Source organism: Mytilus galloprovincialis, chromosome 4 (assembly GCF_965363235.1).
Source record: "Mytilus galloprovincialis chromosome 4, xbMytGall1.hap1.1, whole genome shotgun sequence".
Classification (NCBI taxonomy): Eukaryota; Metazoa; Mollusca; class Bivalvia; order Mytilida; family Mytilidae; genus Mytilus; species Mytilus galloprovincialis.
Genome location: NC_134841.1, coordinates 5,692,682 through 5,706,137, shown reverse-complemented (window position 1 = coordinate 5,706,137; position 13,456 = coordinate 5,692,682). Strand labels below are relative to the sequence as shown.

At 31.1% G+C, this 13,456-nt stretch overlaps 1 protein-coding gene across 1 annotated transcript; it reads left to right on the top strand.

The window, feature by feature from the left end:
• Window positions 1-1,859: 1,859 nt before the first annotated feature.
• Window positions 1,860-13,041, top strand: LOC143071199 (uncharacterized). Its single transcript, XM_076245363.1, has 11 exons — window positions 1,860-1,930; window positions 4,749-4,835; window positions 5,434-5,541; window positions 6,066-6,252; window positions 6,671-6,814; window positions 7,301-7,386; window positions 7,560-7,630; window positions 8,531-8,700; window positions 8,937-9,063; window positions 10,773-10,846; window positions 12,672-13,041. The coding sequence occupies exons 2-11, from the start codon at window positions 4,803-4,805 to the stop codon at window positions 12,674-12,676; spliced, it is 1,005 nt and encodes a 334-aa protein (XP_076101478.1). The 5' UTR covers window positions 1,860-1,930; window positions 4,749-4,802; the 3' UTR covers window positions 12,677-13,041.
• The last annotated feature ends 415 nt before the right edge of the window (window positions 13,042-13,456 follow it).

Sequence of the window (13,456 nt, the reverse complement as noted above, 5' to 3'; positions counted from 1 at the left end):
TACTGAGCACAAACATAGGGCTTTCAAAGTTTTTGTTTACGAAAAGCTAACAAATGAATATGAAAACATAAAGCCTTTGCTGAATAGAAAATATATTAACTTAAGCCAATTGATTAAATCTTAATTTTGAATTAAAGTTTAAGAGGAGATGTGCTGAATGACATACTAATTAAAGGTTTTCATGGGAAATCAGAATGCTATGTTTTAGTTATAGGTGACCATATCAGAGCACGTTAATTGTCAGAACAATATTTGAATGTGGATTGACAGTTGACATTAAGAAAATATGATACATTTATAACTCGGGATATCCTTAGTTTGCACATCAAGTTTAATCAAATGTAAAACATTTATACAGCTGTTTAAAATATCTAAATAAAAATCGTTAAAGAGCTTTTTATATCACCAAAATGGACATAAAAAGACAGCCAAATCCTTCTAAGGTCAACTTTGCCTGAGAAATTTGAAGCCTTGGTTTCTAATCATTTCAAGAAACAAGTATATAAACGGATAAATTAGAAATTTTGGTTAAAAGTCATGTCAGTACCAATGTACTGACTACTGAGCTTATAATACCCTTGGGAACTGATAGTCGACCTGTAGAGGTATCGATGCAGTGCTGATGTTTTGAGGTTGTATTTTTTCATAGTTATGTATTTACTCAATGAATTTTCTAGATTAAACAACATAAATAGTAATAATCTACGTGAGTATTCCTATGCGAAAGATGCTTTGAAGACGTAAAACAAAAGTGTTGATTAGATAATTGACTAATTTGTCATATATGTTATACAGCTCCGTCATGGTGTAAAGAATATTTGTTTGTATTATAATCTGCTAATCTGTTGATGTATATTCATCATTTCCTGACACCTATACATTCAAAGGTTGTTTTTTTTTAAATATATCTGACAGATAAGATGACATTGTAATTTCGCTGTCTTGTCTTCATAAAAGGTCCAGTGGGTCGAATTGGGGATAATGCACTGCAGGGGCATATGATAATTTTTACGGATGAGACTTCAGGACATGTATTTCCAAAGTTGGAAAGGAACATAGGTGTTACCTGTGTATTTACCATCGGAAACTTTCGTGTGAGTATATCATTTTCACTTCATTACACCGATAATTATTAGGTCATTTTCTTTATTTCACTATCAGAGAAAGTAATACATGTAAGAGGTAGAATGATGTTGTGAATCGCTACTTACTTACAAGATAACTTCAAATCAATTTTCTAAACGAATCGGTTTATATTTACAATAGATGTATTATTTAAAAAACTAAGAAAAATACAATTTGCACAGAGATAAAAAAAAAAAAAAGAATATTTTCAAAGGCGGATAGAGATACTACAGGCGTTTTCAAACTCACAAGTCTACGACGAATTAAAACGCTATTGTAAAAGCTAAAAACCACTAACCGGCAAACAGTTTACAACAAAAACATAGAAAAAATAAAGTATTACAAACACAAACCCCACAAAAACTGCAGCAAGAAAAAGCAAAACACATATTGCAAACTGGTAAAAATATTCAAAAGATGACAATGAACGTGTTTGTTCTATGTCCGATTACATTAACTTCTCGACAATAATGACAGTATGTGAAGTATTAACGTTACTTAAGTGTCCTTCGTTACCTAACGTAAACATTATTTTTTCTTCCAAGTTAAGAGTTTGCTCTTATAAACATTAATGAGTTTCTTTGAAATATATCAAATGTAGGGTCGTCCAGAGACCAGTAGCATACAACAGTATATAAGTAGCACTCAAACTAAAGTATATTATGTTCCTGTTGGAGACAGAAAAAATAATCCGGTAAGTATCAAAATATAGGGTCGTCCAGAGACCAGTAGCATACAACAGTATATAAGTAGCACTCAAACTAAAGTATATTATGTTCCTGTTGGAGATAGAAAAAATAATCCTGTAAGTAAATGTAACACAAAGTGAATAAATGTGTAATGAATTTTAAAAATCATACGCTATAGATTATAAATAAAGGCAACAGTACTATACCGCTGATCAGAATTCATAAATCGATTAAAAAAAACAAATCTTGGTTACAAACTAAAACTGAGGGTATCACATCAAATATAAGAGACACAACAGAAACACTAAAATGCAACTAGCACAGAAACGAACTATAAGATAACAATAACCCTTTTTACTATAATTATTTTGCTTTTTGAATGCGGTTTCCAAATTTGTGGGAGTGTCGTAATCTTGAATTATTATTAAGGGATCCTTCTGGTATAAGGGTGAAGTCATTTGTATGTTACAGCAAAAACAATAGAAACATTAAAAACGTTTCTGTCGCAAATTATATTATATTTGATAAGGTTAATTCAATTCATCAATAAAATTTTAAAAAGAAGACTGTTCAGACCGTGTATATTTACGCCAAACATTTTTCATTTTAAACTGAAATAGAGATTTTCCAAATACTCTACAAATTTTAAAGTTAATTTGTTTGATAAATCTAACAAAAATTTGTTGAAGTCACTTCTTAAAATTCACATTCGTTATGAGATTTGAAATTTGTAATTTTCAAATTGAAAAATGCTAAAGGTCAGCAATTGCTTTAAAGAATGAGATTGAAATATGGTTTGTTCTCTAAAACAAGAAAATACAAATGTTTTGATATATTTAAACTTTTGACAAAATAAAATCATTTTTAACACAAACTTATTGTGGTTTGTTTTAAAATCTTCGTAAAATCAAAAATATAATTTCATGAAACTAACAAATTTCAAATATCATAGAGAAAATGTTTTTTGGAAAGTGATTTCAATAGATTTTTGTTACATTTTTCAAACCAACTATCTTAGGATTTGCAGAGCAATTTGAAAATTTCTTTTTCATATCATATGTACATGGACGCTGTTCCAAGCATGAAGGCATTTGATATTATAAAGGTTGATGACTCCTTCTGTAGCCATGTAAATTACAAAATTGGCAAACTGGAATAGTATCAAATCAGCAAAACTGATGAATAATAGAAACGAAATGGGCTATCTTTTAAATGTACCAAAAGGAAGTTTCGTACAAGGCACTATTGATTATTGTTTTATTGCATTTAATAGAAAATGGGGATTTTATCGCAAATAAAACCAACTTTTTGTAGAATATCATTAGAATGTCAAACTGGAATAGTATCAAATCAGCAAAACTGATGAATAATAGAAACGAAATGGGCCATCTTTTACATGTACCAAAAGGAAGTTTCGTACAAGGCACTATTGATTATTGTTTTATTTGCATTTAATAGAAAATGGGGATTTTATCGCAAATAAAACTTTTTGTAGAATATCATCAGGCTTTAATAAAGATAATTCCGTAATGAAATTTTTGATATAGATGACTCACTTGTTTGTCCATGATGTGCTAACATTATTTTTTATTAAAAAATCCTAAATTACTTTTAGATTCCCTAAAACTGTTGTGCTGAGTCACTAAATTCGGGTGCACCCTACAAAGTGTACTTTAATTTGTCTTAATTCATATTTCTTTTAACCAATATCTCATTTATAAACCTGTTTAAAGAAATCTTTGCTAGCATTGCATGCAATAATTCTCTACCTATCAAGCACCGAAATGTCAAATATGAGTGTACACGGAGAAAGGCTGTGAATTTTGTATAGAATTTCCATATGTTCAGCATTGAATCAACACAAGCGTACATAACCCTTAAAAGGCCCATGAATCGAGACTGCAACAAGAAATAGAAAACAATCCTATATGAATTTCGCGCATGCAAAGCAGTTTTTTTTTATTTACCTTTATCAGGAATGCACGAAGACAAAAGACAAAAAAATTGAAAGTCAGAGATTTTTAAGAACTGAAACGTCACTGATTTTTGTAGACGTAACACGCGTCCTGCGTAAACGATTTAAATCTTGGTATCAATGATCAATGATGAGTTTATTGAATGTGTACACAATGTTCATACATATAGGTTGAAACTTCTTACAAAAATGCTTTAAATGAGATCGGAAAACGACTCATGGCCGCATATAGATCAAACCTTGAAAGTTGTAAAATTATGCAACTAGAAAAAAATAGAAGTTAGTAAATAGACGTTTCGCCGAAATGGAAAAGCGTCCCTTAAGAATCACTTTGATTTTTTTTTTATTAACTTGACTGCGGTTATTCTAAATATAAAGTTGTCATACATTCATACCCAAACCAGTCCTGTGAAGAGAGACAGTATAATATTTTACAGAGAATAATCTATACTGTGTTTAAACTTTTCCATAATATGCTCTAAATGTAGAATAAGAAAAAGGAGTGCATTTCAAACGTTCCAATGTGTGATTTTAAAGTACAAGCAATGTTAACGATAAATGCTTCTTTGGTATTTATAGGAATTATACGATTAAAAATAAAACGCGGTTTTGAAAAAATAAAACGCGTCATGAGAGATTTACTCAAATTTAAAAATATTCATTCATTTTCAACCAATAACTACCATTCATGCAGTAAATATAATCAGCACTTTCATATGTACTTAAACACCACCATGTGTGTCTATTGGTGTTTTTGAATGGCATTTTAGTCAATCTTAAATATAATCAGGCTAGGTGAATTTCATTACAAAGTTGACTGATCATTATAGACCCAACCAATTTCATTGTGTAAGTAAAACAAAATAATCTAATACAAAAATGTTGGTGTTACCTGCTTAATATTTTTCACATTTAGTGTTACTAATATACAATATAATCCAGTTTATGCACGGTTTTAGATTTTGGAAGAATCAGTAAGACAGACACATGGTAAAGTTATACAAACCAATGAAATGTATCGTTTAATCAGAATGACTCAAGTTATCGTAAGTGAAAATAAGTAATGTTCAATTGCATTTCCTTTTTGATTCCTTTCAATTTAACATTTCACCGTAACGTATGTAATTCTTCGGAGGGATTTAACTTTCCATTTAGAAAACCGTTGGTTCAATATTTGATTCACCGAATTTAAGTCTATTCCAATAAGGCATTGTGTAGCTTGAAATCATAACAGTACGATCATACTACAGCTATATGCCAATGAGACAACTATTTGACAGAGACCAACTGACCTTTAAATGCATTTGTTTTCGTGCCTGATTGGCAATAATACCGGATGTACTCTGTGTTAAATCATTAATTGAGTATTTCTGCAAAATAAAGGCAACAGTGGTATACCGCTGTTCGAAATTCATAAATCGATTGAGAAAAAAGCAAATCTGGGTTAGAAACTCAAACAGAGGGAAACACATCAAATATAAGAGGAGAATTACGACACAACAGAAACACAACAAAAAAAAATGTAACACACACAAAATCATTCAGTATCAAGTGTTTGTCAATGTCCTTACTTAAGCGATTGCCTTTATAGAATTTTGACTAACATCAAAAACGAAGTAAAACATTTTTATTTTATTTAAACAGGGATGTGCTTCACAAATTGCTTCAGAGATAAGGTATTGTCCGCATAAACAGACGAGGGAAGTCATCAAAAGAAAAATTAGAATGGCTTCAAGTCATGACGATTCACATGTAAGAAATTGAAATAAATTATGATTTTATTTTTAATCAAATGTTATACCGAGCCACATGCATTATGTTCAGAATAAGGGCCGCGGTAGTTGGTATATAATCTTTTTTCTGCGTGTTCTTTGAAAATTAAGTATAAATAGAAAACATCTGATTTCCGGTTTTTTTTTTAGCAAGCCCTTTATCACTTTTGAATTCCTGCAACTGTCACATACAAAGCAATTTATAAAACGTATGTGTCAGCCTAACTGACTGCCTGATTACATTACCATTTGTTATTTTGAGTTTTCAGATCTTCTTTTATAAAATAATCCTTTAATGCGTTAAACATTACCTGAAAATAAAAGAATGCTTTTCTTTTATTGTTTGAACCTTATAGAAGTATATGTTGACTGATGATAAAATTGGAGATATCTATATATTTGATATTCAAATATATCTCCCTTTACAACTAAATATGAGGAATAATAAACTGACGAAGTTTCCTTTACCTTTTGTCATGTGTTTGGTTTTTTATTTCTGTCTAGGATGATTGCTTAGATATGGTTATGGATTTTCTGAACCCTTTGAATATGGAAAATGGACAAGGGAAGTTTGTTGAACTTAGCGCAAGTACCTTACAGCTAGGTGATAGGGTTCGTCGAGGACCTGATTGGTCGTTTGGTGATCAGGATCGTAATCTTCCTGGAACAGTAATCGGGCAAGACGAGGATGGTTAGTATGATAAAGTGGTTGATATTTTTTTTTTATTTCTGATATTTTTCATCAATGCTCAATATAACTTCTTCGTGTTGGCATGAAATGTCATTGATGTGTTATTTTTCTGTAAATTTATTGTTTATAAAATGTTAAAATTATTCGAACCACTACAGTTGTTCTAAAAAGTGGTCGACATGATATACCCAATAGTACTGAGGGTATCGTTAAATACCAAATATCAATCGATCAAGCAATTCTCTACAGGATCAAGTTCGCCGATTCAAAATCAAGTTCAGTTTTTTTTTAAATGATGAGTGACAGGCATATCATTAGATGAGTACTTTGTTGACACACTTGTTCGTGTAGTCTTATGTAGATTTTCGAATTTTCTTGTTTATGAATTTATTATTAAGATAATTCAAAATTCTTTAAGGTATTGTATGGGTAGAATGGGATCATGGCCAAGAAAATGTGTATGCGTATGATGAACAAAGACACATTTATAAGATTATGAAAGTGAATGAACCTAGAATACTTGTTGATGAGATTATCGCTGTTGGTTGTAAAGTTGTAAGAGGTAATTTATAGATATGCGTATATCAACTTTATTTTATATCGTTAGAACTTTATAATTGAATATTGGGGGAAAAGGATATGACTTTATTGATTTATTGATTTATAAACGTTTTATTCCATATGGTGTATTTTCTTTTGCTATACACACTGGACAAAAAGTAACTCGTAAGATAAATTAGCTTAACAATATGCCACAATTGTTAACACAATTGAAAAGCATACACCTGCATTAGATTGGAACTGTACATTTCCTAAAATGTTACTGTTTGGACACATTCAAATTGAAGTACAAAATTGTCATCAAGTGATGTATATGCCTTGGGTTTTTTGGTATAAACATGATATTCTTAATAATGTATACAAATAGAAACACTTAGATCTTGACATTGATTTAAGCAAATTGCAAGTGATGTTTTCAAAAATTTATTTATATATGTTTAAACTGTAAGTTCTATACCATATATAATATTTGAGACAACTATTATAGGACACGACTGGAAGTTTGGTGATACCGATGGTGGACCAGGTAGTATAGGAACTGTTTTAGATGTAAGAAGGGATGGAAAAGTTGTGGTGAGTATAGCCTTTAAAATCATGAACAGTCTACTTGTACTGTCACAAAATGCATTAAAAGTTATAAAACGTTACAAAACCTAGCGAAAAAAAACCTCTTTCAACATGCAAACATTTTTTTCATTGCCTTGTATAATAAATATTTGAAGACATCATTCATTTTATCTTTTAAGGTGAGATGGGACTGTAAACGAACGGGCCTGTATAAGATGGGACATAAAGGACGGTTCGAAATTCGGTTGAAGTAAGTATTAGAATTACATAAGTCAGTCGATAGACATCGTGTCCCTGATTTTTCATCGTAGCCACAAATTTTGACAAACTTTGCACATCTTAAAACGCATAGTTACTATAATTTGGAGTCTTAAACAAATATCGAAAATTATGTTGTACAAGTAAAATATTATTTCTTTTTTCAAAGCTTTTATTAATTACACATTGCACATTTACACCATAAGACATTACACAGTCTTATACATAGTCTTTGGAAAAAAATATTAAACCTTTCACCCCGAAGGACTATAATTCCAACCAACCAACTAAAAAACGTATTTGGGTAACAAAGGTCCCTGTCGACTACTATTATTATGTCTTAAAACAAGTCTATTATTCTCGACTTTAATTCTGTTTTCAAGTTAATCTGTTCGTTTCACACGTCAATAACTTCTACAAAAAAAAACATGTATAGTCCAATTGTAGAGAATCTGTGCTTTCTAAATCGACGCATTTTGTTCATGATTTGTGCAATATTGTACATCGGTAGCTAAGTGGAAGAAATTGTGTTCTGTGTGTTGTTGTTTTGTGTTCTTTTGTGGAATAACAGGGAATGGGTTTGCTTGCTTGTTTTAGTTCTGTTTATTTTTTTTTACCATTTCTTCAATTTAATACGCTCTTGACCATTTGAGGACAAGAAGATACATACCTGGATTATATGGTTTAATTTCCTAACAAACATTGGATTATAGTAATAGTGAGATTTGTATTGGTATGACCTTTTAAATTGAACTCATCTGAACATGCAAACTAATACTATGGAAGCTAAACTTATAACATAAACATTTCTAGTTCTATAGTTCATATATACCTATAATAATAGATTTATTATATTCAAAAATGCATCAAATTTTATATTATGACTACAAAGAGATGGCAATGCCCAAACTAGTCAACAAGCCAGGGACCGAATTCCAGGACGTCGGCATGCAAGACGTCGATCATCGTCAGACGAGGAAAGTGAATATTTATCTGATGTAACCACTACATCTACAAAACATGCCAGCGACTACGTCATTCCCATCTATTCAGATTCAACAGGTACTCGTATCTCTGTGCAGCATTTACTTTATGAGTTTTTACTTTATTTACAATTTTATATATTAACAATAGAAATATATCATCTAAATCAATTTAATGATGATTCAAAATGGAATAAAGCTAATATCAGACAAAGGTGACAAAAAGTAATGTATTTTATTTATAGTTATTAATTTCATATATTTTCTCTACCTACTAGTATAATAAAAACTTCAACCAATGATCTTTTAACACAGTAAGCGCTATTTGGGAGTATCAAGACTGTTCTGATTGGAAGAAGTATCCTGATGAAATCAATGTAAAAATTGAAAGGGCTTATCAGAGGAAACAAAGGAAAACAATCTTCGAAATGGATCGTACAACGTAAGTCAATCTTAAGTTATAGTTTAATCTTTTGCTAGCGAAGTTATTTAAAAATCTGTACGTTCTATGTCGTATGTTAGCTAGCATTAATATATCATTAGGTTTGAGGAGTATAGACACAAATTGGGGTTGATTAATAAATAAAGGCAACAGTAGTATACCGCTGTTCAAACTCATAAATCCATAGACAAAAAACAAAATCGGGGTAACAAACTAAAACTGAGGGAAACGCATTAAATATAAGAGGAGAACAACGACACAACAATACAATGTAACACACACAAAAACGGACCAAGCATTAGACAAAATCCCACGAGAATAACAAATATAACAACAGAACCAAATACATAAATATGGGATAGACATGTACCGTGACACGTCTTATCGCAATGTGAATTTACACTAAAAAATAAGAGAAAACAAACGACGCAACGTTAAAATGTAACAATGGCCATATTCCTGACTTGGTACAGGACATTTTTAAAGGAAAAAATGGTGGGTTGAACCTGGTTTTGTGGCATGCCAAACCTCCCTCTTTTATAGCCATGTGAAATATAGCATAATTGACATAGAAACACACGAACAACAGCCGACAAAAGGCAACAAGTTCAAAATTTTAATACGCCAGAAGTGCATTTTGTCCACACAAGATCTACTAGTGACGCCCAGATACAAACGTTTGAAAGCCGAAACCGTCTCACTTTCTAAAGGCACATACAAAAGTTTTATAAAATTTCTTTTTTTAAATTGCTTTTCAATCAATTAAAAATCTCAGAATTTGTAATGCAAGTTTCAAATCGCAATCTATCAGTATTAAACTTTCGACTACTAATCTTGCCTGTAGGACAATTATTGTTTTAACTCGGTAATATATCAGGTATCATATAAATAACTCATTTTACATCAATAGTTTCACACATTAGGATCGAACCTATAACCTACATGTATATGCACTCGAGACCAGTACGGAATACCAGACGTTTTCCTAAGTGCTTTAAATTCTATGTATGTGTCTAGCTTTGCATCTGTAAGTTAAACAAGCAACTGTAGGCAACACAAACACATCGTAATTATACTTATATAAGGGGTTACTTCCTATATTTTTAGTGGTTTGAGTGTGCCGAAAAACAGGGTAGCTTTTTCATGCCCTGTTGGTTAGAACATGATTCCTTTTTCATGTTCTGCTGGTTATAACAGGATCGCTGTTTCGTGCACTTTGGTGATAGCAGGGTCTTTTTTAAACAAAGTATTTGTCTGAAATAGGATCACTTATTTAAATGTTTAAGATACAATCTAGAACCCCATTCTGTGTCTAGAACAAGGTATACATTTTCTGAGCGTATCTAGAACAGGATATAAATTTTCAGAGAGTGTCTAGAAAAGAGTATGTTTTTTAATGTTTTCTGGTTAGAACAGGGTATGATTTGGCAAGTGCTGACGGCACAGTTATACCCGAAATGTATCGCCGCGGGTATCATATCCCTGGTTTTGTACTTGTTAGAGGTCAATTACTGTGGTATCTGTTTCATAGGTACTAGTTTTAAATTGTCTAAATTGCATTACTAGAGCCAAGACTATTTGTGGGTGTTTTTATCAAGGTTAATGTTTTAAAATTTGCTAATGTAGGCAAGACTTACAAAGTATTGGTTGATTTAAATAACGTAGTCGTATTGTTTTTATTTAGGATATTCACATGACTTTCATTGCAGGTATGAAGTACATTTTTCTGAAATGGAACAAGAAAATCCACAAAACAAATCGAAAGTAACAGTAAGGAGACGAGGTTAGTTTTTGTATAACTTATATCATCTAGATAAAGGCTGTAATTTTATTAATCAAGATAATAACCTCTTTATATTGTCAGTTTTTATTTACAATATAATAATATTGTTACCTTAATAATTCAATTAAAAGTAATGGATTCATATGTTTGATCAGTCGATTTCATACAAATTAAAAAATGTTACAATAAATCTACAAATACTGAATATACAAATTACAACAGACACGGCTTCCTCCGCCTCATTTTTAGACTTATATCTCGAATTTGACTTACACAGTCATCTCAGTACCAGAATCTATGACAAACGAGACGATTTTAATTTCGAAATTATAAATTTCCCCCACCTTAGTAGCAATATACCAACTTCACCTGCGTATGGGATATATATTTCTCAACTTATTCGATATTCAAGAGCTTGCAGCTCCTACTCAGACTTTGTAAAACGTCATCAGTGTCTGAGTAGAAAGTTGATGAACCAGGGGTATGTCAAAGAACGTCTCGTCCTTTTTCTAAAAAAAGTTCATCGGAAGGTACCAAGACCTTGTTGATAAATATTCCGTATCAACTTCTCAAATAATACACGATGGTCTTGATGTATAGATTCTGCGTACTGATGTTGTGTATCATCTTAACAACATGTTTTATTGTTCTTTTATTTGTTTTTGTTCTATTATTAAGATTACTTGTACTGTTGAATGGTTTTATGTGATATCCGTTTGACGTGGCTCGGTACTTATACATCTCGTCAATGTGTTTGTATTGGCTTTCATTTTTTTGTGATTTGTTTTGTATATGTGACTCTTTGTATTTCTTTTGTGCTTATAACGTGACTCTGTACTTTAAAAGATGCCGTCAGTATGATATTTGTCTATAATATGTCATTTGTCATTATGATATATTTCTATAATGAATTACCATATATGTTGAACCACAAACGTCAAAATCAATCAATGGCGTAGTGGAATAAACAATTTTTGGATTCTCATAAATTCTATGTATAACTTTTGGACTAGTTTGAATCTCGGTCTATTTCTGTAATTATTCTTACATACTTTTGATTTTTTAACCCTGTATGCGTACATTGCCTATCAAAATTTTAAAATTGTTTGTATTCACATTGAACGACAAATTTATGTGACGTATATAATTTTTCTGACGTCAGATACTCAAATCAATCCATGTGTTCTTAGACAGTAGATGTTTTTGTGTCCTGTTAAATTGTTTCTTTTCAAAGTTTTGGATTCTCATAAATTCTATGTATAACTTTTGGACTAGTTTGAATCTCGGTCTATTTCTGTAATTTATTCTTACATACTTTTGATTTTTTAACCCTGTATACGTACATTGTCTATATAGATTTTAAAATTGTTTGTATGCACATTGAACGACAAATTTATGTGACGTATATAATTTTTCTGACGTCAGACACTCAAATCAATCCATGTGTTCGTAGATAGTAGATGTTTTTGTGTCCTGTTAAGTTGTTATACGATGATGACTGATGTACCCATATTTTGACTATTTTATTAATTGTGACTGTTTATTTAACGCATCATGTAAATGTAGCGGAATTTGATGAGACTGTTATTAAAGTGAGAGGGTTAGCGCTATAGAACCAGGTTTAATCCACCATTTTCTACATTTGAAAATGCCTGTACCAAGTCAGGAATATGACAGTTCTTGTCCATTCGTTTTTGATGCGTTTTGTTTTTTGATTTTGCCATGTGATTATGGACTTTTCAAATTGATTTTCCTCTGAGTTCAGTATTTTTGTGATTTTACTTTTTATAACATATTTAAAAAAACTAGTATTTTTCTTTTTTAGACTGATGGTAACTAGTGGAAAAAAATCAGTGTTACACTAAGCTTTGGAACCACTTTATCTGTGAACTTTAGTGTTTATAATGTCTTTCGCATCCATGTATCTGTTCGTTTGGCAAGCAAAATATAAAACATGAAGATCTCATCCCTCAATTCAATAGTAAAGGCACTGTAGGCAAATGCTGCTCATACTGAGTCTTGTATTGTATTGTATTGAGTCAGCCCGTACTGTTCATTTGTCGTCTTCACATTCTTTCATTTGTCTATTTGGCTTTTGATACTTGTTATTAGAACATCTTTTTCTAGACCATTAACTACGAGTACTTTGTTTCGGGATCTGAAACCCTGTATATAACAATAAAAAATGTCAAATTGTTATCACAATGTTCATTATATCTACTCAAAATGGTTCAGCTTAGTTTATTTTATAGTGCAATTCGGAAAACCATTTTAAAGTAATCAATAACTTTGTTTCGCAATACAGGGTGAATGTTTCGTCTGTATTTTTAAATTTGACGTATTTTCGTATATATATATTTTTCTATATCGTACGTTCAAACACACATTGTCTGACAAAATATAGCAAATCAATAATAGCATTATAATAAGAGGATGGATGAATGTCCCCTTAATTTCTTTCACTTAATGGACACTTTCGAAAAATAATTGAACCTTACAATAGTTTAAACATATTTATTTATAGCGGATCGGGAAACAAGTTTTATCATTTATATTAATTCCTTTCCACTTTGCTGGTGTGAGTGCTGCCTTGTAGCGACATCAGCCTGC